General features: G+C 57.8%; 1 protein-coding gene across 4 annotated transcripts; it reads right to left on the reverse strand.

Moving 5' to 3' along the window:
* Window positions 1-3,573: 3,573 nt before the first annotated feature.
* LOC126064133 (twinfilin-2) lies at window positions 3,574-20,724 on the reverse strand. Of its 4 annotated transcripts, none has more exons than XM_049862809.1 (9): window positions 20,550-20,724; window positions 16,746-16,823; window positions 14,276-14,454; window positions 13,737-13,832; window positions 13,456-13,560; window positions 13,201-13,326; window positions 12,317-12,467; window positions 12,076-12,197; window positions 3,625-6,874 (listed from the first exon to the last, which is right to left on the reverse strand). In XM_049862809.1, exons 1-9 carry the CDS (start codon window positions 20,572-20,574, stop codon window positions 3,785-3,787), a joined length of 3,972 nt encoding a protein of 1,323 aa, XP_049718766.1. In that variant the 5' UTR covers window positions 20,575-20,724; the 3' UTR covers window positions 3,625-3,784. The 4 variants fall into 4 exon arrangements, with proteins under 4 accessions (XP_049718764.1, XP_049718763.1, XP_049718766.1 ...); XM_049862808.1 differs by lacking the exon at window positions 3,625-6,874 and adding an exon at window positions 11,163-11,699 and having other exon boundaries at window positions 20,550-20,704; XM_049862807.1 differs by lacking the exons at window positions 12,076-12,197; window positions 12,317-12,467; window positions 13,201-13,326; ... (3 more) ...; window positions 16,746-16,823; window positions 20,550-20,724 and adding exons at window positions 7,755-7,822; window positions 9,421-9,443 and having other exon boundaries at window positions 3,574-6,874.
* Between the last annotated feature and the right edge of the window lie 2,724 nt (window positions 20,725-23,448).

The following is a 23,448-nucleotide window of genomic DNA, read 5'->3' on the forward strand; positions in this document are numbered from 1 at the left end:
TGCTTGGATTTTTTGACCCTGGTTCATGGTGTAACTGCCCTTCTTCATTCAGGACAAAGGTCCCCAAGGAGACCCCTGAGTGCTCCAGCTAAGACAGCCCCTCCCACACTCTCAGCATCACTTGACCTCCTTCCATGCCGCCCTTACTGTTTGTCTTAATGTAGTCTTCACAAGGGCCGATACTTGCCTTTCTCCTCTCTTCTGCATCCTCAATGCCCAGTACAGTGCCTGACACAGCAGGTGTTCGACAAATGAGGGCTGGCTAAATGCGGGGACCAACAACAGCAGCCACGTCTGCTTCACTAGGAAGAATGGGTGAACTAGAGAAATGCAGCGGACAACAGGAGGCTCGACGTTTGCCTCTCCTTAGAGCTCTAGAAGGCAGCAGTGCCTCCTCCTTCCCTGGGAGAGACACAGGCACACCTTCCCGGGATGCTGGGGTGGGCTGGGTTTCCTGGGCACCCACACCCCTTATCAGGACCAGCCTAGGCAGAGCTCAGCTGAGTCATGGTCCCACCAGATAAAACCACATATCTGGGCAGGCTGCCAGGCACAAGGGAAGTTACGTCACCGCTGAACCACCATGGTCCCTTTCTGCTCAGGAAACAAGCCCCACTCAGCTTTTCCAGCTCTGTTATGCACCTTTGGGGCTTTCCATTGTCCCTCACATTCCCAGTCTGGAACTCTGTCCGCCTCCTTTCCTTCAAATATGACTTTTTCTCTGAGCATGGACAACGTTCTGAACACTTAGGAAGACCACTTTTCCTCTTCGGAGGACTCAAGTGACAGCTGGGTCCACAGGTCTTTAAGTGCAGTTTCCCTCGCTGCTGCTGGGGCTGCTGGGGCTATGAGAACAAAGGATAGAAGGAGTGCCAGGAAAGAGATCAGACTTGTGGACTGCTTACGAATGAGAAGCTTGACTCTAATAAACAACTCGAAGATCTCATGGAAGTTTTCAAGGACGTTTAGAGGCCTGGGGTTTTAAATATAGTGTCCTAGAGGGAAAACGGTGAGTGATATTTAAAATCTCAGTGGATAGAATTTCTTTGCGTTTAAGAAACTCTTCCTGTCAGGTTTCCTGACCTTTGTGTCCCAGCTTCTGCCTGTCTGGTGCCCACTGCCCCCGAGGAACAGAGAACACAGGAGGGCAACACAGGGTCTGCAGACTGTCATCCCTGGGATTCCAGGGGTGCTCCCAAAGGGAGCTGCTCTCTCCAGCTTTAAGAGCCTCTAATTCAACCATGTCGGGCTCTGGGTAAGCCTCCCTGGCCTGAGAAGATCTGGTGGGAGAGATAAAACATCAAAGCCCATCAGCTGGGGGTCCTAAGCACAAGTCCCCTTACCTAAGAGTGACAGCCGAGACCCTGCTAGGACTGCCAGCCTTTACCAGCAATCTTCTTAACAGCTAGCAGAGTAGCTCTGAAAAAAGAAAACAAACCCATTGCAGTCGAGTCGATTCTGATTCATAGCAACTCTTCAGGACAGAGTAGAACTGCCCCACATGGTTTCCAAGGAGCTCCTGGTGGATTTGGACTGCAGACCTTTTGGTTAGCAGCCATAGCTCTTGACCGCTACGCCACCAGGGTTTCCTAGAGTAGCTCTAGCCATCCCCATTTACAGATGAGCAAACTGAAGCTCCCAAAGGGAAGGCCACCTACCCAAGATAACCTAAATGGCAGAACTGGGAGCAGCCCCAGGTAATTTGATGTGAGTCCTATCTCTTTCCCGGCCTTGCAGAGCTAATGAACAGTGTTTAATGGTCAAGGATGGCTGGCTGGGTGGTGGAGAAGGCTGGAGCCCCCCATGAGCACCCTTCCTGATCCCAGTGCAGTGGAAGCCACTCCCACTCTGTCCCACCTGCGCCCAGCTCCTGCCACCTCCTGCAGGCCCTGGAATAGGGGAGCCCTGCCCCTTCCGCTCGTGTAGACAGCAACAGAACATTGCCCTGCTTGTGGACCAAGTACCCTGGACCCCCAGCCTCATCCAAGCTGAGCCCAGCAGTCCTCCTACCACAGCGCCCCAGCTCCATTTCCAAATGCCCAGGTCTGAATCCCAGCCCCCAAAGACCCAGGACTGTGAGCATAAGTGGATCGGTGGGTGGCTGAGCAGGTTTTACCAGAGGCCAGACTCGCTGTTCTAAGACACAGGCAAATTGTGCTTCCTACGTGCAAAGCAGGGTGCTTTGGACGGGCCCTGCTTCCTGCTCCTGTTCCTGGATCCGGCCAGAAGAGTCAGAGCCTGCCAGCAGAGCCTCTGCAGAGACTCCAGCCTGGGGAAAGGGTGGCTGCTGTGTTTCTTCAGGCCCTGTGATTTTCTCCCCCGGCACAGGCGAGGGAAGTACGTGAGGCCATGCCACCCTTCCAATCTGCTCCCTTAGGAGCTGGATATGCCCTCTCAGGGCAGGCCACAGCTCACACTGGGCTTCTGATCCATGGATCAGTCAATCGGAGGGCCAGACACCTTCCTTCCAGCTTACCCAAGTCAGAAAGAGAATGGCGGCCTCTAGCGGCCTCTACTTCCCTCCCAGTGTGCCTGGAGGACGGCCACAACTGCCACCTCCAGGCCTGCCCACACTCAGGCTGCAAAATCAGCCATGCCTGTGGCCAGCTCCCCCACAGGCCCCAAGCAGCCAAGCTGGCCCTGAACTGGCTTGGGACAGCCAAACTGGGCTCAGCTTTCCTGACACCCAGGTCCCAGCCCCAACCGTCAGGCTGCATGTGTCTCCCCTGTCCTCAGAGGGCAGGTACAGGCAGGTAGTGATGGTGTGGACCCAGGACAAGGCCTCTAGAGGGCTCTGAGCCTGACCCCACCCACAACTCCGCATACCTTGTTCACTGTAGACCCTGGACAGGCTGTCTCCAAACATCGGTCCTCAGGCTCAAAATCTATACTGGATACCAAAAATAGAAACAGACACACACTCCATCCTAGTCGGATTCACTGCATCTTCCACCTAAGTATAGTCAGCTCTGAGAGATAGGGATAGGGAAGGCGGGTCTCCGCCTTTGTAGCCGGGTGGTACGTAGGCATCCTTTTGATAATAGAGACGACCAGCCCCCTCCAGGTGGAAACAGAAAGGAGCAGATTGGAAGCTCACCCTAGAACCTTCTGTGGCTCTCAGTACCCTGCTGCTGGGGATCACCCATAACCCTCCTCCCTCTGACCTGGGGCAGCCTCCTTGGCCCAGCATAGTCATGACTACCAGAGGTCGCGATCACCACTGATGACCTAATCACCAACCTGGGAATGAATGTTTCCCAGGGTTGCTGCCTCTCAAGGCCTTGCTGGGGTGCAGAAGTGAACCAGGCCTCCAGGTTCTCTGCATTCAAGGCCTTCTCAGTCCAGTGAGTGAGAGAGGCAGATACCTGAGACCAATACACAGCAGAGGCTCGGGCCAAGGTATGCGGGGAGAAGCTGGAAGGTGCAGGAGACCCACCCCTGCTTTCTGGGAAAGAGCAAGACCACATTCCAGGGATCATCATGAGACTCCCCTGAAAAGATCCCTGTGAACAAACCTGCCCTTGGCAGCCTGCTCCCCGCAGCCCCGCCCAAACCACCTCAATTCTCCCCTCTTTTCCTCCCCCTACCCCTCCAGTGAGCTGAGAATTAGCTGTCTGGCATTCCAGTAGCATTTATTGAGTGCCTGCAATATGCCAGGTGTGCTGGGCTGGGAGAGGCAGGACAGTGGAGCTGTAGTGAGGCAGGTGAGGGCAACCCGGGCAGAGAGGAAGGCGGGGCGTGGAGGCGGGGGTGTGCCGGGGGTCACCAGCCCAAATACTCAGGGCTATTCAGCTGTAGGTCCCTGGCAGAAGTTCCTATTATAGAAGTGGCGGTTGTCCCTGGTCAGGGCCGTGCCCAGCTGGGCCCAAAACCTGCCCTGGCCACTGGGCTGGTGGGGCCAGAGGAGGACGCTCTGGCTGCAGAGGCGCTGGCGCAGCCGCACATAGTGAGACCGGTGGGCATTGGGGCACAGGATCACCAGCACCACCACGTCCTTGCGGTCCTCCAGCAGGCGCTGTTGGGCCAGCAGGAAGCTGGCCCGCAAGAGACCACTGACACGGTCAGTGCGGGCTAGCACAAACAGCGTCTTGCGGCTGCTGTAGACCGAGGCCCACAGGTTCTCAAAGAGTGTCTTGCCCGGCAGCCAGTCTCGCTCCTCTAGACAAAGGCGCAGCGCTCTGCGCCCGCGACGCTCCTCCAGCTGCACCCGAAGTTCGTTGTACACCCAGTCGGCCACTGCACCCTGTGCCTTGTCAAAGACCACGAAGGCGTCATAGGGCAGCGCATCCGCAGCCTGCCGCCGCCCCCGCCGTGGAAGCCAGGCCAGGCACAGGTGGAAACAGTACCAGAGGTCCCAGCCGCAGAGGTGGTGCAACAGGGGCACAGCCAGGCCCAGGGTCACCACCATCATTGAGAGGCCAAAGCAGTCCCAGGAGAGGGCCTCATCCAGGCAGAGGCGCAGGTCCTGAGCAAAGATGCTGAGGCCCTGCAGCTGGCTCGGGCTGCCACACCTCACACGGCTGGGCAGACTGGGCACAGCAGCCTGCACCTCCAGCAGGAAGTCCACGAAGACCGCCCCGCAAGAGCAGTGCAGGGGGTTGGCGCTCACATCCAGCACCTTCAGGGCACCTGCCCTGGACCCAAACCAAGAGGAGTCCACCGTCTTGAGGGCGTTGGAACTGAGGTTGAGCTCCTGTAGCCTCTTGGCCTGGGCAAAGAAGCTGGACGCCACCATGTTGATGCTGTTGCTGCTGAGGTCCAGCCGCCGGAGCCTCGTGTCAGAAGGCAGGCTGCCGTTGGTCAGGGTCTTCAGCTGGTTTCCTGCCAGGTCCAGCACTTCTAGTTTGGGCAGGAGGGCCAGGTTGCTCCAGTTGAAGAAGGCCAAGTGATTGCCACGGAGTCGCAGCAGCTGCAAGCTCTTGGGGAGGTTGTCTAGGGTAGGGGGCAGGAGCGTATGCAGGTGATTCTGGGACAGGTCCAGCCTCACCAGACCTTGCAGGCCTTGGAAGAAGTGGGAATAGAGGTCTCCTTCAGCCCACATGCGCCCCAGGACGTTGCCGCTGAAGTCCAGGGCCTGCAGCGAGCTGCTGCAGAGCTTCTGGGACACCCGGCCATCGATGTTGTTGTGCGCCAGGCTGAGGTAGCGCAGGGCATGCAGGTTGGCCAGAAAGCTGAGGTTGTGGCCTATGCCCTGCATGCTGAAGGGCTGGCTGTTGTAGCTGAGGTCCAGGGCCTCCAGTTGCGGCAGTTCCGTGAATGAGCGCCCATGGTACAGGTCCAGCTTGTTATAGGACAGGTCCAGTACCCGCAGGCTGATCAGTGGCACGAACTGCGAGCCATTGACTGCCTGTGCTATGCTGTTGTGGCTCAGACGCAGGCACTGGAGGCGTGAAAGCCGGGCAAACATCTCAGGCTGGATCGTCACCAGGTTGTTCCGGGACAGGTCCAAGGTAAAGTTGAGGCTCTGGCAGCTTGGCATGAAGTCCTCAGAGCCGGGGGTGTCCAGTGGGGCTGGATCGAGGTCCCCAGACCGCAGCTGGACCTTCTGCCCACCACCTACCTCCCTGGTGCTGGCCGCCAGCTTCGCAGCTCCGCTGATGCGGTTGTCTGACAGGTCCACATACTTCAGGCTAAGGAAGCCCCCGAAGATGTCCAGCTGGGCCTGGTTGATGAAGTTCATCTGCAGATGCAGACTCTTGAGTGTGGGCAGGCGGGTCAGCGACTGCAGCGTGGACTCGCTGAGCGAGCGGAAGAAGATACCATGCATGTCCAGCTCCTCCAGGGATGTCAGGTACCTGAAGGAGGGTGCCAGGCGCAGGTGGGCAAAGGACACCTTCTTGTGGTAGTTGAAGGACAGGTTGAGCTTGCGCAGCTGTGTCAGGCTCTCGAAGGCCACGGTTTTGGTGATGCAGTTGTAGAGGAAGTTCTCGCTCAGGTCTAGCACGGTGAGGTTGCTCAGCCCACGGAACCAATCACGGTTCAGGCTGTAGAGAGAACTGTCCTTCAGCACCAGGCCTTTGAGGTGGCTCAAGTGGCTAAAGGTATCGGGGTGCAGCCGTGGGAAGCCACGTGGGCACTCCCTGCAGGGGTTACGAGCGTGGTCACAGCGGCGGCAGTTCCCGCCTAGGTCCAGCACACGTAGGGCAGTCAGGTTGGCCAGGTCCCCAGGTGCCAGGCTGACAATGTGGTTGTAAGACAATAGCAGGGACTCCAGACTGGGGGGCAGGCTGCGGGGCACGGCTGTGAGGTTGTTGTACTTGAGTGACAGGTGGGTGAGGTTGCTCAGGCCGAGGAGGGCGCCCGGGGCCACCCTCAGGGCCCACGTGCACGGATTCTTGTAGTAGCAGTTGCCATCCATGTACAGGAAGCGCAGGGCGTGTAGGCCAGTGAAGGTGGTGGAATCAAGCTCCAGGATGTTGGTGTGGCTCAGGGACAGTGACACGAGGGAGCTGGGCAGGGCGGGCACAGTGGTGATGCTGTTGTAGCCCAGGTTCAGCTCTTCCAGGGTGGGTATGGCCAGGAAGGTGCCCCACTCGATAGTCATGTGGCAGGGATAGTTCATGGGGCTGAGGGGGGCTGGCGGGCAGTTCCACTTGAGGTCGAGATGCCGCAGGCTGGGAAAGTGGGCAAAGTCAGAGGCATGGAGGTGGTGGATGCGGTTGGAGCGCAGTAACAGGCTGGTGACGTTGCCACGGGGCGCTGATGCAGGGAAGTGGGGCACTGACTTCAGGAACAGCCACTTGCAGTTCACCACGCCATGGGGCTGCAGCTCACACGGCAGAAAGGCAGGCAGGGTACCCAGGGCCAGCACCATGATCAGCGCTGAGGCCTGCGCCAGGAGAGACAGGGGGTGCAGGGCACGGCAGCAGGGGCCCTGCAGTGGGGGGCTGTGTAAGTGTGCAGTCCCAGCTCCACCCCCACCCACTCCACTTCCCAGGGATCCTCCAAGCACAGGCCCCAATCTTTCCTCTCCAAGCCCACCTCAGGGAGGCTCCTCCGCCTCTGCCAGCCCCCATCCCACTCCCTGAAGCTCATGGGAGAACTTGGCTTCGGAATCTCTGCGAACCTGAACTCAGGTCTCAGACCCAGCCTTTGACTCAGAATTTGGACTCAGAACTCAGACCTGGAATTCAGCCTCATGATTTAAAGTTTTCATTCATAACCCAACACCAGCTAGACAGCGGACCCACTGGGCCTTTCCCCAACTTTCCCTTCCTCTGATCAGGGGCCATTTTTCTGTTCTCCTGAACAAGGTGGCACCTGGCCCCTTCCCTCTCGCCGCCCTGAAAAAAAACCCTATGCCCTCTGCCAGTCACTCCCAGCCCCTCTGTCTCCCTTTGGCCAGGGTCCAGCCAAGAGTGAGGGTCCCCTGCCAAGCCCCTGATGGCTACCCTGCCCAGTACCCCTGGCTACACCAGTTTGTCCCCAGCCCATGCTACAAGTCAGAACAGATTGGAGGGAGGGGTGGGCAGCAAAGTGGCAGTCAGAGCCCAGCCCTGGGCATCAGGACTTTGGCTGGTAGCCCCAGCTCCACCTGACTGCAGCCCTGGGCCTCAGTCTCCCCATGCGCACAATGGGTTTGGGTCTCACTGCTCAGAGAAGGGCTTCGGCTCTAATCTCTCCAGGGTTCTGCGGGTGTCCCCAGGGCTATGTAGGTGATAGCCCCTTTCACTGTTGCCTGCGGCCCCCAAGCCCACCGCCCTCCCTCCCTGGCCAAGTTGATCCCTTCTTAGGGTTCAGGGCTGTTCTCCTACCATGGTGGGCAGCTGGGACTTCTCCAGAGGGCTGGCTGGCAGACTGCGCTTTGATCTCAGGGTCCCTTCTGCCAGCAGCAGAGACACAGAGGAAAAAAAAAGAAGTGAGATTTCACCCCAGCCCCTTCCTCCTACCTCTACCTCAATCCTGGAACCCCAGCCAGAGAGCCAGGAAAATCAGTGTTCTGCTTTCCAGCAAAGTGGGGATGGAACAGGTGGAGGGAGTCCCCCAAGAAGCGCTTTGCCAGAGGAGGAACAGGCTCCTCATGGGCCCACCCCTCCTGTGGCAAGGGCAGGGGGCGGGGGTGAGATGAGTCAGACGCCATTTGCATACCCAGATGGCAGACACCATTTTATCCCTTCCTCTTTCCACTCGCCCCACAAACAGCCGTCGCCCATGCCCCTCCTAAGAACCCGCAGCAACCCATCGGGGCCTTACACCTGTCTTCTGGGGGATCTAGGGGAAAGAGGCCAAGAGCCAAAAAACAAAACCCGTTGCCGTCAAGTTGATTCCAACTCATAGTAACCCTATAGGACAGAGTAGAACGGCCCCATAGAGTTTCCAAGGAGCACCTGGTGGGTTCAAACTGCTGACCTCTTGGTTAACAGCCATAGCACCTAACCACTACGCCACCTAGTCCAAAGTCAGTGAAACCTGAAATTGTTCCATTTTTCTGGGCTGGGCACTCTGACACCCAAGTCGGAGCCCCTCCCCAGTTGTAATAGGAATTTTTCACCCTCAGCCTCAGCCCCCTCAACCCCTTCAACCTCTGCCCCACAGCTGGTCCTTTCACAACAGGGGTACTGGCACCTTCCTGCTCCTGTCCCTGTGGAGCTTGTGGGGCACACCAGGGCAGGCAGCGTCAGCAGGTTCCAAGCCCCCCATCAGGCTGCACCTGCCTTCACTGCAGCCTGGCCACACGGCACCTCCTCTGAGAACAGAACCCTCTTCTCTATGTCCGACATCCCCAGGTCCCCCTCAGAGCACAACCCCATCCCCAGGGCAGGGCTCCGTTGGGGGCAGGTCCACCGCTGGTCTACTGGGACCCTCTGGCTGATCCCCTCTGCCAGGTGACTGTAACTCTGATGGCTCAGGCCCAAAGCCCCAGGGCAACCTGGGAACCCTCAACAAGTCGTGCTGGTGCCACCTTCAGAATCTGCCCAAATCTGCCTACTGTGCACCACTTCCATGTCCACAGCCTGGCTTGAGCCGCCGTCACCTCTCACCTGGACCAGCACAGCCTTCTCACTGGTTGCTCAGCTGCTGCTCTCACGCCCCACAACTTGTTCTCTTTTGGGCCCTGGAGGGACCCATTAAAACCTAAGTCAGGTCACACCCTTCCTCTGCTCAGACCCCTCGTGACCCTCTCCAGAGTCACAGCCGCAGTCCACACCCCATAATGGCCACCAAGGCTCTACAGGGTCTGCTCCAGCCCACCCTGCCTCCCTGACCTATCTGCAACCACCATGGCCTCCTCAGTTGCTTGAACACACCCATCTCAGGGCCTTTGAACACGTGGCTGTCTCTGCCTGGAAGCTCTTCTTCCAGATACTCATATGGCCCCTCCTTCACCTCCTCTGAGTTCTGCTCACACTTCTCCACCTCAGTGAGGCTCCCTGACCCTCATAAACCCTCCTGGACCCAGCACTCCCGAACCCCTTTTACCTGCTCTTTCTCCTTCTGAGCAATTTCACCTTCTAACATACATCACTGATTTTTCATGGCTCATTGCATCTTGTCTTATTCCCCTGCTGGAATGTTGGCTTCTAGAGGGTGGGGGCCTTTTTTGTGCACCCCCAGGGCCCAGCACCATGCCTGGTGCATGGTAAGTGCTTAAGATTTGCAGAGTGAATAGGTCCCCAGCACTCAACTCTGGGCAGGCACAGAGAGGGTATCTGAGTGATGGAATTAATGCATGAATGAACAAACAAGCAAATGGGGTCTCTGCTTGGAGGAGGCAGGGCTGGACAACTGCCACGCCTACCTCTGGGTGGGTGCCACGGTAGGCAGGCTCCAAGGGGCCAGGCATCTAGCGGGCTCACAGGCCCCAGTTGGCTCAGCAGCCTCGGTGTAATAGCTGGGGACCAATGTTTGAAATGGGCAAAGACAGATCTTCTCTAGGTCCTGGCTGGGGTGCCAGCTTTCCTCCCTACAATTCTAGGGGCTTAAGCACGGGCTGAAAAAGACCTCAGCGATGGAACACTGCCCAGTTTCCACCCAAGCCACCCTCCCAGGCAGAACGGGAGTCCCCATCCAACAGCTGAATCCTTCACGTCCCTGTCCCTCCCTACCCTGGGATGTGGAGACTTCTACCCATTTATCAGAGGTACAGACTGAGGCTCTGGCACCTGCCGAACCCCAGGCCTGAGGGAGACTTTCTCAAAGTCTGTGGTTAAGAACAGGGACACAGCGGCCCCCTTCCCCTGCTTCCCTTGGGGACAAACAGGTACCCAAGAGAGGGCCAATGAACTGACAGGCAGGAAAGCCTGCATACATGTGCGCAGACACGAGCGTTTCCAGATAAACACCCAGCACAGCCTAGGCCCCACTGAGCCGGGAAACCTAGACCAAGCCCCTCCCCAGACTGGCTGGCTGAGTAATATTCCAGAGCTAGCCACAGCCTCATCCCCAGAACCTGGGAAGATGCTACTTTACATGGTAAAAGGGACTTTGCAGATACAATAAGGGTCTTGAGATGGGAGATTATCCTGGATTAACTGGGCTGGCCTTAAATGTCATCACAAGTGTCCTTTAAGAGGGAGATTTGTCTGCAGGACATGTATCGATGGAAGCAGAGGGAAGTCAAGTCAGGGATGCTAGGCTCTGGCCTTGGAGACAGGTAGGGGCCACAAGCCAAGGAATGCAGGCAACCTCTAGAAGCTAGAAAAGGCAAGGAAATGGATTCTCTCCAGAAGGAACCTTCTGACCTCCAGAAAGAACCAACCCTGCCAACACCTTCATTTTAGCTCCTAAGACTCATTTCAGACTTCTGGCTCCAGAACCACATGATAATAAACTTGGGTTGTTTTGAGGCATGGACTTTGTGGTAATTTGTTACCGCAGCCACAGGAACTAATACATCCACATCCTTCCCATTCCAGTGAAGGTGTGCCTATCTCCCGGGCGTGCCTCCCCCCGGGGTGCCTACCTCCTGGGCCAGGTTCCTGTCAACAGAGGCCCACATAAGGCTGCAACCTTGCTCACACATGGACATAGCCCGCCCTACGCCCATGGAAAGGAGGACTGGGCCTCTACCTACCAAGCTGACGGTTCCCTTATATTGAGACAGGGCAGGTATATGCACGGGGCCTCCCCGTCCCAGTGCCCAGAGGTGGTCCTTCAGGGGCAAGCTCAGGTGTTGATTTAAAAATATTTTATTCTTTAGAAAATACAGCATTCACCCATTCCGTCCTGCAGTGACCCCTGCCCCAGCCCCAGTGGACCCCACCCCTTGTGGCTAGAGGCTTCTGGAACCTTAGTCTCAGTTCCCCCTGGTGGCCAGGGCCATGCTAGGCCCCCACCTAGCCCTCCTGAGTAGCCAGGCAAGATCCCCAGACTCCTGGGCACATGGATGAAAGGCATGGACAATGGGGGAGGGTCACAAAATGCCAGCCCAGTGGCCCTTGGAAGCTGCAGGGGGTGTTCAGCCACCAGCACCCCCGCCCCAAGGGAAGCAAGCCTCCCCGGGAGCCCAGGCTGAAGGAGGAGAGATGGCAGGGAGTGGTGTGGTAGGCGGCCCCCCAGTCCACATGCCGGCCTGGCTCAGGTCCAGGCTCCTAGCTGTCATCGCCGTTCTCGCCGGGGCCACGGATGAGGCGCTTGTGACCCCGCTTGCCCCCTGGACCCTTGGGCTTGGCAAAGGCCTGCTTGAAGGCATGCTGCTTGGGGTGTACCTCGTCGTACAGGAACTCGGCTGTCAGCTCCGCCCCATCACCAATCTCCATCTGCATCAGGTAGAGCCACATTCACCCACTCAATATCTCGTACCTCAGCCCAGGGGTCTCCTCCCAGATCCCCACCTGGAAACCCATCCCCAGGAACACAGACCCTGGGGCCTGCTGCCCTGCATGCCTGGGGCACCCCCTACCTGCCCTCCAGACCCAGGGGAAGGGGAGGTAATGGGTACCTGGGGCTTGTTCACGCCACTCTATCAGCTCGGCCACCTTGGGCAATGCATGCCACCCCTCAAGCCTCGGTTTCCCCACCCATCCAACAGGGCAACCCTGACCCCTGCTCCACCGTCACCGCAGGACTCCCAGTGCCCCATGTGGACGGTGGGGTGAGGAGCCCTGGGAGGTGGGCCCTGGGGAATGGGCCCACCTTCTTGGAGATCTCCAGCTGGAAGTCCTGCTCCACGGAGTCCAGGAGGCGGCTCTTGCAGCTGGAATAGAGCATGCGCTCCTTGATGCTGCACTTGTAGCCTGGCATTGAGTAGATGAACACTACGGGAGGGGCGTGGAGGTAAGACTAGGCAGGTGATACCCCCAGTAGCAGTCCACCCAGCTGTAGGCAGCGCCATTCCTGCCCAGTCAGGCTTGGGGGACCTGCCGCAGCCACTTACCCACAGACTCGAGGGGGTCGCCCTCATGGGTGTGCTTGTAGAGGAAGAAGTGGTAGCGGGCAACGTCTCGGGGCACCCTTGAGGGCAGCTGGGCCACATCTGTAGGCTCTGTGTGCACCAGCTCGATGGTCTCCCGCTCCAGGTCCAGCTTCTGCCAAGGGCCAGGGGAGATGTCAGGGCACCTGGTGGGTGGTGGCCCAGGCCCAAGCCACCAAACAGGAGCCCCCAAGGGGGGCTTGGCTGGCAGGCAGCACCCAAAGTGGACCTGCGTGTGTCCACCTTCCAGGGCTCTTCTCCCAGCAGCTGTCACTCTGTGGGGGTCCCTCTGAAGAGAGCACTCCTGGGCCCAGCCCCAACTCTGCCCCTATGGAGGCTCTGCTGCAGGAGGAGGTCCCACCAAGGGAGTGGGCAGGGCACTAGAGGGGCCTCACCTGGGAAGGGAGGAGTCATTCTGCTTGAAGGGGGCTGCCCCATTAGGAGGCTGGACGTGAATCAGTGGGGCACAGGGGCCCTGCCTGGGGGAGGGGGTGGCCAAGGGGGCTGCAGAGGGAGTCTGGGGGAAGAGAGGGACTCGGGGACGAGGGGTCAGTGTGAACCCAGGGGGAGTGTTCATGCCGGGTGGACAGGTGGAATGGGGGCAGTGTGTTCACTGATGGGCCTGTGTGTCAGCAGGGGACAGAGTGCATTCCACCTATTCATGGAGAGGGACCCAAAATGGGGACAGGCAGGGACCCAGCGGGTGGACCGTGTGCTCCCACGAGTACAAGACCAAACTGCAGGGTCCAAGCTGGGAACTGCCTGCACACGTGCACATGCGTGTGCGTGGGAGCAGGGGTGGGCACAGTGTGCCTGCATGTGTGCCAGGGCAGGGACTGGATGCCCACCAGCTGGATGTAGTTGATCATCTTCTGCTTGAGCTGCTGTAGCGCCCGCTGGGCCTCAGGCTGTAGGGGGAAGGCCAGGCCCTGCAGGGTCTGGTGCTTGCTCTCCACACTGATCTCTGTCTTCACCTGGGGAGGATGAGAAGGGTGAGCAAGGCCCCCACCTGCCAGAACCAAGGTGTGGCCCACCAGGGGAGCAGAGGCCTCAAGGGCCTCTGACTAGAACTCCTGCTACCCTGCTCAGTGCACCCAACCCACCTCGTTTATACGGATCTGCTGGAGCTCTCTCTCTGCCAAGGTCAGCGGGGCAGGCGCTGCACAGGATGACAGGTGCTTCTGGTACCCAGCAAAGGAGAGGTCGTCCTGCCAGAGAGTGGAGAGGCATAAATAGGTACCTCTGGGAAGATCCCGGCTTGCAGCTCCTGGATGCCCCTATCCCGCCCCCAAGCCTGGCACTGGGCTGTGATAACACCTGGTGGGGCTGGTCCCCACCCAGGATGCTGGTGGAGGGATGGTGGGGAGGAGGGGATGAGAGCTACCTTCACAGTCCCAAAGAGCTCATCCTTGATGTGGCCGCCCCCAAACTCCTTCTTCACTGTGGCCCGTGTGGCCGCATACAGCATCTTCAGCCGGACCTGAAGAGAGGGGAAAGCTGTGAGACCCCTTGGGGCAGGGCTGCCTCTGCCAGGAGGAGGCAAGAGCCTCTCGGTGGGGACCTGGCCTGTTCATTGTGGCCACACACCCAGCAGAGGGCACAGCATGGAAGCAAGGATGCAGCAGGGACAGCTCTGGCCAGCAGGGGAAGCACCTGCTCAGGGAAACACTTCCACCTCCCAGGGGCCAGGCTGATGGCTGGGAGGGCTCTAGGAGACCCCAAGCTCCAAGCACAGGGCCTTAACCTCTGACTCTCTGGGGCACAACCTGACCGTTTCCCCCCTCAAGCTTCCCAGGGCAGGGTCTCAGATTTGGTGGAGGGGGGGGTCCCCTTAGGACCCCCAGGGTAGGGCCTTCTCTCCCCCCTTGGACCCATCCCTTCCAGCCCTGAGGTTGGAGATAGGCAGAGGTCCCTCAGACTCACAGGGGAACTGTCAGGCGACCAGGCGAGGAAGACCCACTCGAAGCCCTGGGCGTTCTGCGAGTCAAGGCGGTAGAGCAGGTAGCAGGGCTGCTGGTCATCCAACAGTGGCAGAACGGCCCTGTCGTAGTCCTGGTCCCAGCCACCCACCAGCTCCCTCGAGGCACCCAGCACGAGCTGCTCTAGGGGCAGAGGCCGGGTGAGCCGAGGAGTGGCCATCTCCCACCTCCACCTCTGGCTGCAGCCTCCTGACCTGCTGGCCACTCTACCTCACCTTCCCCGGATCCCCCATGTCCCTGAAGCAGAACCAGTGAGTGAATGAATGAATGAGGGCACAAAGCTGCCAGCTAGAGGCGGCTCAATACACACCCCCAGCATACACACATGTACACGCACAGATGTAGTCATGAGAATATACCCACAGTCCACCCAACACAGACAATCCCGTGAAGACACGGCCGTGGCTGACAGCCACTGCGGCCCCCTCACGGACACTCACACACCCAGCTGCTCACTCAGACCCCACCCGGCAGCACAGCTACTCAGCACCCAGCCCCCGTGTCTCCTTCTGCTTCCCTCCTCCCTCAGCCCAGGAGCCCAGCAGGCCCCCAGCCCACCACCACTTTCGAAACAAACGTGCTGAGGGAGGTGGTGTCACAGCCTCAGGCCACAGGGGCTTACAGAGGGGGCTGGGGCTCCCACCAGACACTTTATAAACAGGAATCCTGCTGCCACTCTGCCAGCTGTAGTCCCCTCCCCAAATAGTGACAGAGCAAAAACAGTCAATCTCCCAATACTTGGGGCCAAGAGGCCTACCACCTCCCTGGGTGGTGCGCGAGCGGCTGAGTCGGATGTAGGAGCCAGGGCCTAGCTGAGCTGGACACACACTGGGCCTATCAGCCATGCCTGCAGGGCACCAAACACCAGCCCAGAGTGCACGGCCCAGGCTGGAAGGGAAACTGGGCAAGGGGCAAATCATTGCCTGGCCAGAGGTGCATGGCACCTGAGCCACTAGCCCCAGAACCCTCAACACACAAGGCCCAGCAGCCCAGTCATCTCTCTGCGGGCCTCAGCCTCCTTGCCTATCCTCCCCAGAGCTCAGATCAGATCAGATCAGGGCTAAACACCAGTAGTCACAGCCTGAGTTTGTAACATTGTTTAATCTGTTGCCAAAGTTTTCAAGCTAGGAAATTTTACTTTAAGAAGTGGAATTCACCGCTTCTCTAGAAAATCCAGGAGCTCTGGCTACATGGGGCCACACTCTTGTGGCCACAACAGCTGGAAGTGGACAGTGGCCACCCACTGGCGGGGCCTGGACCCTCTTGTCTACCACTCCCAGGTTATCCCACCTAGAGATACTGTCTGCTTAAAATCTGCAGGTACGTCTTGTGGCGGGGGCGGGGCGACAGGAAGAGGTGAAGACTGGGGTCAATAAAGGGGAACCCACCTGGTTAAGGTGGGGGTCGTGGCTCACCATCATGGAGGCCTTCACTCATGGCCTGCCACAACGAGCCCTGCCCAGCCTCTGCGGCATCTGAATTTGGGGTCCCTGGACAAAGCCCAGGACGGCTTTGGCTTTAAGGCCTGGGGTGAATCCTGGGCCTGGGTGGAGTCTACTCTGAGCCAACTCAGTGTGTGAAAAGTCAGCTGGGCACCAAGCCCACTCGGGGAGCCCCCGAAAAGGCCTGCCATAGCAGGGCTGGAAGGACCCGTGGGGGAACCAGCCCACTCCCAGTGTCAGAGTTGTCTGTATCCCTCACCTCCTGGGGCAGCCCCTCAGCATGGAAAGAAGGGAAGGAGCCCTCTTCCCCCAAACTCCCACCTCAGTCTCCCTGCCTCCTCAAACTTTCCCCACTTTGGGCCTCAGTTCAAGCCCCCTGTCCCTGCACCTCCTCCTGTGCAGCCCCCAGGGTCTGGGCCAAGGCTCAGCCAAGCCCAGAATACCTCTGTCCTGCTCTTGGAGTCAGCTGGACACAAGTCCCTTCTCCCTGCTGGCAGGGTGCTCCCCAAGGGCAGCACCCCTGGTGCTTCTTTGGTTCCCCCCAGGCTGGCAGCTGAGCCAGGCTAAGCCTGTAGGCCACAAACAGGGAGATGGGGGGCACTAGCCACACAGGGCGGGCCAACCTGGTTGTGCTTGCTGCCTGCCCTCACTTATTCCCTGCCCCCTGGACAGCCCCGCCCAATGTCCCGACAAGGCCCCTCTCACCACCTGTGTCTGGGGAGGTTGGGCAGGACCCCCGGACAGGGCTCCCCCTGCTCCAGGTTCCTGCCCTGTACCACGGGGGTAACAATCATGCCCACCTCCACGTGCTCCTGTGAGGTCCTTTGCGAGTGACCTCAACCCCTCATTCCCAGATAAAGAAACTGAGATCCTGAGGGGGCCAGAGGCTGAGGCCCCTCCCCACCAGAAGCAGCTAAGTCCAGCCCTCAGCCCGTGCCTTAGCCCATGGGCGGGGGCGGGGGGGGCACTCACCGTCTTCAATGATAACTTTGATGAGCCGGATAGAGCCGGCCCGGGCTTTCGCAAAGAATTCCTTCAGCTCCTCAGTGGCTACGAGAACAAGAAACATGGTGGGGGCTGAGCAGGGAGAGTGGGCAGGGTGGACGGGGCTGCGTGTAAAGTGGCTCTGTCCTCCGGGGTCTGGTGGCCGAGCTGGGAGCCTGGGTTAAATACAGCGGCTGGCCCCCCATGTGACTGGGAACCTGAGACAGCTGATGACCACAACTCCCAAATTTAGCCAGCAGAGGCGGCAGGCGGATGGCCTGCTGGCTGGGACAGCTTCAGTGACAGGGTGAGTGGGGACAGGCCAGCCCACCTGAGGATGTGGCAAGTTCTGGGACAGGCTGGGCCAGCCCAGGGTGAATCCCCCCACTTTTCCCCTCCCTCTAGGAAGGCCCACCACTGGGCTGGCCTGGGACACTCCCAGGCCATATCCACAGGCACAGGGACACCTGGACAAATGCCCTCAATGTGCCCTGACACAAGTATGTCCATTAAAACACACGCATACATTGCATGTGCCAATGTGTACATACTCTACCCTGCACGTGTGAACACTCGTGTGCACAGAAACACATTCTGTGACAGAGCACAAATGCATGCAAACACTCACACATGAACACACTCAGCTGGCCAAACACACACGGACACACATTTAGACATGCCATCACACACACATAGTCCCCAGATTGCTAATACACATAAAGGCAAATGCAGAGCTCAGCTACAACTTGTGTGCAGGCAAGAGAACATACCAGCATACACATATGTACACGTGCACATGCCAGACCCAGCTGCCAGCCAGCCTGTCTGACTCAGAGAGGACCTGGTGAGCCACCCTCCCCCCCCCAGCACCTGGGAAAGGGCAACAAGTCTCCCAGCCCCAAAGCAGTATGGAGGGCTTCCTGGAGGAGGAGTAGCTTCCAAAACAGACTGTCTTCATTCGTGGGCCACAGAGCTGGGAAGTGACAGCCAGTGAACAAGGCCCTGGTGAGCAGGGACAGGACAGGTGACCTTGAGGTTGCCCAGGGGTCACAACTCCGGTAGGAGCACAGCTGGAGGGCTGAGGTCAGAAAATATTTATAGGGCCTGATCTGGGCAGCTCAGGGGAGGGGGAACCTTTAGGAAAACAAGCCCTGGTCATGTCCTCAGGTGCCCCCCGCCTTGCAGGGTGACCCTGAGGAGCCTGAGACTTGAGGCTGTTCAGCTCCATCCAAAGTGGCTAAGTGGGCAGGGGCCTGCCTGAGCGCAGCAGGTCCATGGAGCTCAGAGCCGCGTGGTACAGAGCTATTCGCAGGTGGACGCAGCACCCAGTGGCAAACCCCTGGCCTCTGGGGCTCCATCTCTGCCTTAGCTTTACAGCCCCTGACTTCTGAGCCTCCATCTCATCTGTAATATGGGGATGACACCCCCAAACTCCACGGGGCTGTGGTGAGGAGTAAATGGGAGAAAGTGTGACAGGACCACTAGCAATAATGATTAACAATGATTAAACTTTATTACCACCAGAAGAAATGAACACATCTGTCCTGGACGAAGTACAGCCAGAGCGCTCCTTAGAAATGAGGATGAGGAGACTGTCTCACATACTTTAGACATGTTATCAGGTGGGGTCAGTCCCTGGAGAAGGATATCATGCTTGGTAAAGTAGAGGGTCAGCAAAAAAGAGGAAGACCCGCAACAAGACGGATTGGCACAGTGGCGCCAACAATGGGCTCAAGCATAGTAAGGACTGTGAGGGTGGTGCAGGACCGGACGGTTTTTTGTTCTGTTGTACAAAAGAAAGAATAAAAAAAAATTCTTTTCCCCCCACAAAAGATCGCTAAGAGCTGGAACTGACGCGACTGCACCTAACGACAACATAACAAACTTAATTACTACAGTGATGGCAGGCAGGCTGGGCTGAGGCGTCCCTCCATCTGCTCAGAACTTCTGGGAGGGGAAGCAATATGCAGCCCCCAGGGGAGAGGCTGGCCCGCCCCTCCTACTGTTACCAGGGCAAACTGACACCACAGCAGAGGAAGAGCAGAAGGAGACATCCCCACTCCCTCCCCACCTCAAGTGTGCCTCCCCCACCACATCAATAATCCAGAGACACCTGAGCCTCTGGCATCAAAGATTCATGTACCCCACCCCCAGGCTACTTCACCCCTCTCACCCCATAAGCCTCAAGTTACTGGTCCCTCCCCCGGCCCGTGCTCTGAGGTCAGCTGATTCACACCTATGGCAGGACAGGGCTGGCACCTGGGTGTTCAGGGTGATCTCTCATACCACCTCCCCAGGCCAGAAATGGAACGGAGTAGCTGCTCACAGGCAGAAGGAGGTCTGGGGACCCAGCCCCAGTGATCCCCTGGGCAGACCTGCAGGGCCCTGGCCACAGGACCTGTCAGCCTACAGAGAGCTCTTCCTTCCCTCCCAGCTAGAAGCAGCACAGCGACCAGACAAAGGGGAAGGAAGGGGCCTGTGGCCACTCCCTCCCGCCCCTCTAGCTCCTCAGGAAAGAGGCTGGCCCACCTGCTGGGGGTCAGTCACTAACCCAGGCTCCTGCATTCTCTGGTCCTGCTGGGGAGGGGATGGGGCCGGGGAAGCCCTCCCGGGGCAGTCCAGCCACCAAGTGGCCACAACCGCAAGCCAGGATCCAGGTGGTCAGCTGGGTCGATAGTGGCAGATCCTAGTGTGGTGGTAGGAGTGGCTAATGGCCAAACCACAGAGCCTGTTTGGGCAAGTGGCCTGGGCCTTCCCCACAGGCCAGGCGGCCCACTCATGCCAGGGACAGGTGGGAACAATGAGGCCCAGGTAGGGTCAGGGCACTTGGCTCCTGGCCACTGCTTCTCTCCCAGCCTGTCTGAGAAGCACCCCTGGACCTCTAGGAGGGAGCGGTGATGCTCTGGGCTAGAGAGGATTCCTGGGGGAAAGGGAGACTGGCCTGGATTCTCTAGGGCCAGGACCCTCCCCACAAACCCCAAATCTGAACCCTCTTCCCTGCCTCCAGCCTGGCGCTGGAACCTCCCACCTCTGACTGGGGCCAGCTCAGGAGATCAGAGTGGAAAAGGGGAGGGAAGTCAGAGGTCAAGGTCAGACAGGAGGCTCTCCCCATCCCAGCCTTCGGGAGGGTGTGAGGGTCCTGGGAGGAGCCGAGGTGAGAGCCCCTCCTTACACACATACACAAGCCCATACAAAGTCATACACAGACATCTGGTACATGCACCCAGTACATGGTGACAAATGCCCACTGAGATGTGCCCAAAATTGTGCACACACGCACAGACACCCACAGGCAAAAACAATGATGTCTAAAGACGATCCCATGCCACCTACACAGCGCCCATCCAAACCCCAGTAGTGGGTGTGCATGAATGGGCCTGGATACGCACACGCACAGCCACAGCCAGTGTGCGCCCACAGGACTGAACACACAAGGGATGTGCACGGAAGTGTTCACGCCTCCAGATGCGCACATTCGTTACAGCCACCCCCAGAAATGAACAAATATGCACACCTGGACTCGGATGGACACACACACACACACATCCAGGTGGGCACACAGATACTCCCTCCTCAGCTGTGTAGATACATGTACCCCCTCCCAGCTGTGCACAGCAAGTCCATACCCCTCCCCCTGAGATGTGTCCACCACAGGCGACCCTCGGCTGCAAAAAACAGGAAGCTCCCCGGGGCCATTGCCCGGGAGGAGGGAGCGGCCGAGAGTCGGGGAGGGGGCGCAGCCGCGAACGGAGACCGCCCCCCGGCCCTTCCCCTCCCGCCATCCCCCCTCACCATGGATTCCCGTCTGGTGCGCCATGGCTCCGCGCCCCGCTCTGCCCGCGCCCTCGGAGCCCTCGGCTCGGCCCTGGCCCCGCGCTGCTCGCTTGGACCGGGAAGAGGAGGAGGAGGATGTGGCGGCGGCCGCCAAGCCTCGCGCAGCTTCCCGGGCGGTGCCGCAGGACCCGCCCCTAGCGGCGCCCCGCCCCCGAAGGGCGAGACCGGGAAGGGGGAGCGGGGGCCTAGGGCTGCGCGTGCGCCCGACTGTGCGCCAGGGGCCGGGCGAGTTTAGGGCCGGGAATGGGTCGACGTGTGTGCGCGCGCGCCTGCGCGTGCGTCTGTTTGTGGCGGGGAAAAGGCTTGCGTGGCCGGGCGTGCGTGGACGCACGCGCGTGTTCCTGTGCACCTTCATCCGGTGATCTGCGGCCGGGCGGGTCGTACGTGCGCGCGCCCGAGGCTAGGTGGGTTTGCGGGTGGGCACGGATCGGCGCGTACCCTCGTTTGTGCTGGGGCCGGGGTCTGAGCATGGGAGGGCCCGCGTGTGTTTGTCATCCCTCCCCCTGGGACGTTCCCTGAGCGCCTCCCTCGGGGCGCTGGCACCTCAGGGCGGTCGTGGTCGGCGGGCACTGCCCTCATGGTGGGAGCCTGATTCACTTTCTGCAAGGCAGCGAGGAAATGATCAGCGCCGAGGGCAGCTAAAAAAAAAAAAATTTTTTTTTTTGAGCAGAGACCTTGAGAAGAGAATGGAGGAGGACCGGCAGAGTGAAGGGAAAAGTTTTCTGAGAAGAAGGAATCTCAATACGCAGAAACCCAGGGGTGAAGGAGGGCTAGAGCTTGGTAAATCTGAGGAACTTCACAACTCCTAGTGAACTTCTGTTTCCATGCCCAGCATCCTTGCCTTCGCTGGCATCAGCCCTCGTCTGCTGCTACCAACATATTGTGCCTTCCTGCCCACTGTGATTGATTCAGGGGTGAACACATGACCCCAGCTGGTCCAATCAGAGCCTGTCCCGGGACTTGGGAAGATTGGAAAGGGGGGGCACCTTTTTGAGCTAGGGTATCTGAGAGATGATGACTGCAGTGTGGGGCTCGCCTGCCTGATACATGGCTTCAGCTTGTGCTCCCTGCTCAGTGCCACACTGCTCTCCCCTGGCTGGGCACTGAAGCCTTCTCTCTGCCCCTAGACCCTGGGTTTCTTGTCTGAGAGCCAGCACATACAGACTTGAGATGTTTTCTTGTTCTTCTGGAGTGCACCCTGGGGACAGGGCCCACCTAGTCAATTCACCACAGTCACGTCAGTGCTCACAGTGGAAACTGTAAACTCAGTGTGGCCCCATAGCCTGCCTTTGGAGAACAGCTCATAGGCAAGACCTCCCTACTACGAGTCCTACTACAGCCCAGATGTGGCTAGCAACACAGCCACTGGTTACACTGGCTCTCAGACCTGGCCACCTCCACAGGAACAGTTGGCAATTCAACGGAAGCATAAGAGCCTTGATCTCATGGACATTGGAATTAGCCAAGATGACAGATGAATGAAAAACAATAAGGTTATTTCCCCTGTAAAATGCCCATCAGTGGAGGCACTGTGACAGGCAGGATCACTGATAGTACTACCTTAACTTCGAGGTCTATCCTGACAGCATCCACCAACCCATGCTGCTCCCTGCCTGACCCTCTCCCTGTTCATCCCCTTTGTTCATATTGACACATATATTTACTGCCTTTCCTCCACCATAAGTTTTTGTCCCCACTGTATCCCCACCACCTACAGTAGTGCCCAACATTGGTAGGTGATCAATATTTGCCAATTCCCATCCAGTGGTTCCATGGGAGAAAGACCTGGCCATATGCTTCCATAAAGATTACAGCCAAGAAAACCTTATGGAGCAGTTCTGCTCTGTCACATGGGATCACTATGAGTCAAAATAGACTCAACGGCGCACAACCAGTATTTGCTGAAATATCTGAGTAAATGTAGAATTTTAATAAATACTTTTGTTGAATTAAAAAAATTTCTAAATAAGCAAATTTGTGGATGAGCCCTTAGAGTGTGTGTTGCACACTTACTACACACTGGGCACATTTATTTAATCATCATGGCCTTGCAAGGTAGGTGTTATTTTCTCCATCGTACAGATAAACAGGTTTGGAGAGGTGAAGTGACCTGATCAAGATCACCAAATAGTGAGTATGCCCCAGAACCTGTTTCCTTAACTCAAAAAGTTGGAACACCAAAGAATGAGAAAGCCGCATACGTCAGTGCTGAGGATTTAATGAGGTGACTTCCTCTTGGGGTAAGATAACCCAGAGAAAGGAAGCTCCTGGAATACTAGAGTTTGAACCCAGTCCTCATCTTCAGAGCCTGGGACTCAGGTGAGGAACTCAAGGGCCAGCAGGTGCCAAAACAGACTTCGTCTCTGACTGAGATCTGGTTTCAGGTGGAAAGATTGACATCTGTCTGTATACAGATCCTTCTCACAGGAGTCCAGGGTTGCACACAGTGTTCAGGAATAGATTGGCTGCCCCTTTCTTCCTGACATTTTACAACACAAAGAAGTCAGCCACTGAGATTATTAAAATAAACTTTATTTTTCCAGGTGAATCAAAGACTGAAGTGTAAAAAAAAGTAAACTATAAAAGTACTAGAAGAAACGATTAAAAAAAGAAAAGGTGGAAGTATCTTAAATGAAAATTTCAGATGGAGACTACAGCGTGGAGAATGATATTTGCACAAAAAAAGAAAAAGATTATATATATAATATATATGTATGTATTTATTTATATGTAACAAACCAGTTGCCATTGCCGTCGAATCAATGCCAACTCATGGTGACTCCATGTGTGTCAGAGTAGAATTGTGCTCCATAAGGTTTGTTTTTTAACTGTCTATTGCCCAAGTTTATTGGAAAAA

Source organism: Elephas maximus, chromosome 20 (genome assembly GCF_024166365.1).
Source record: "Elephas maximus indicus isolate mEleMax1 chromosome 20, mEleMax1 primary haplotype, whole genome shotgun sequence".
NCBI lineage: Eukaryota > Metazoa > Chordata > Mammalia > Proboscidea > Elephantidae > Elephas > Elephas maximus.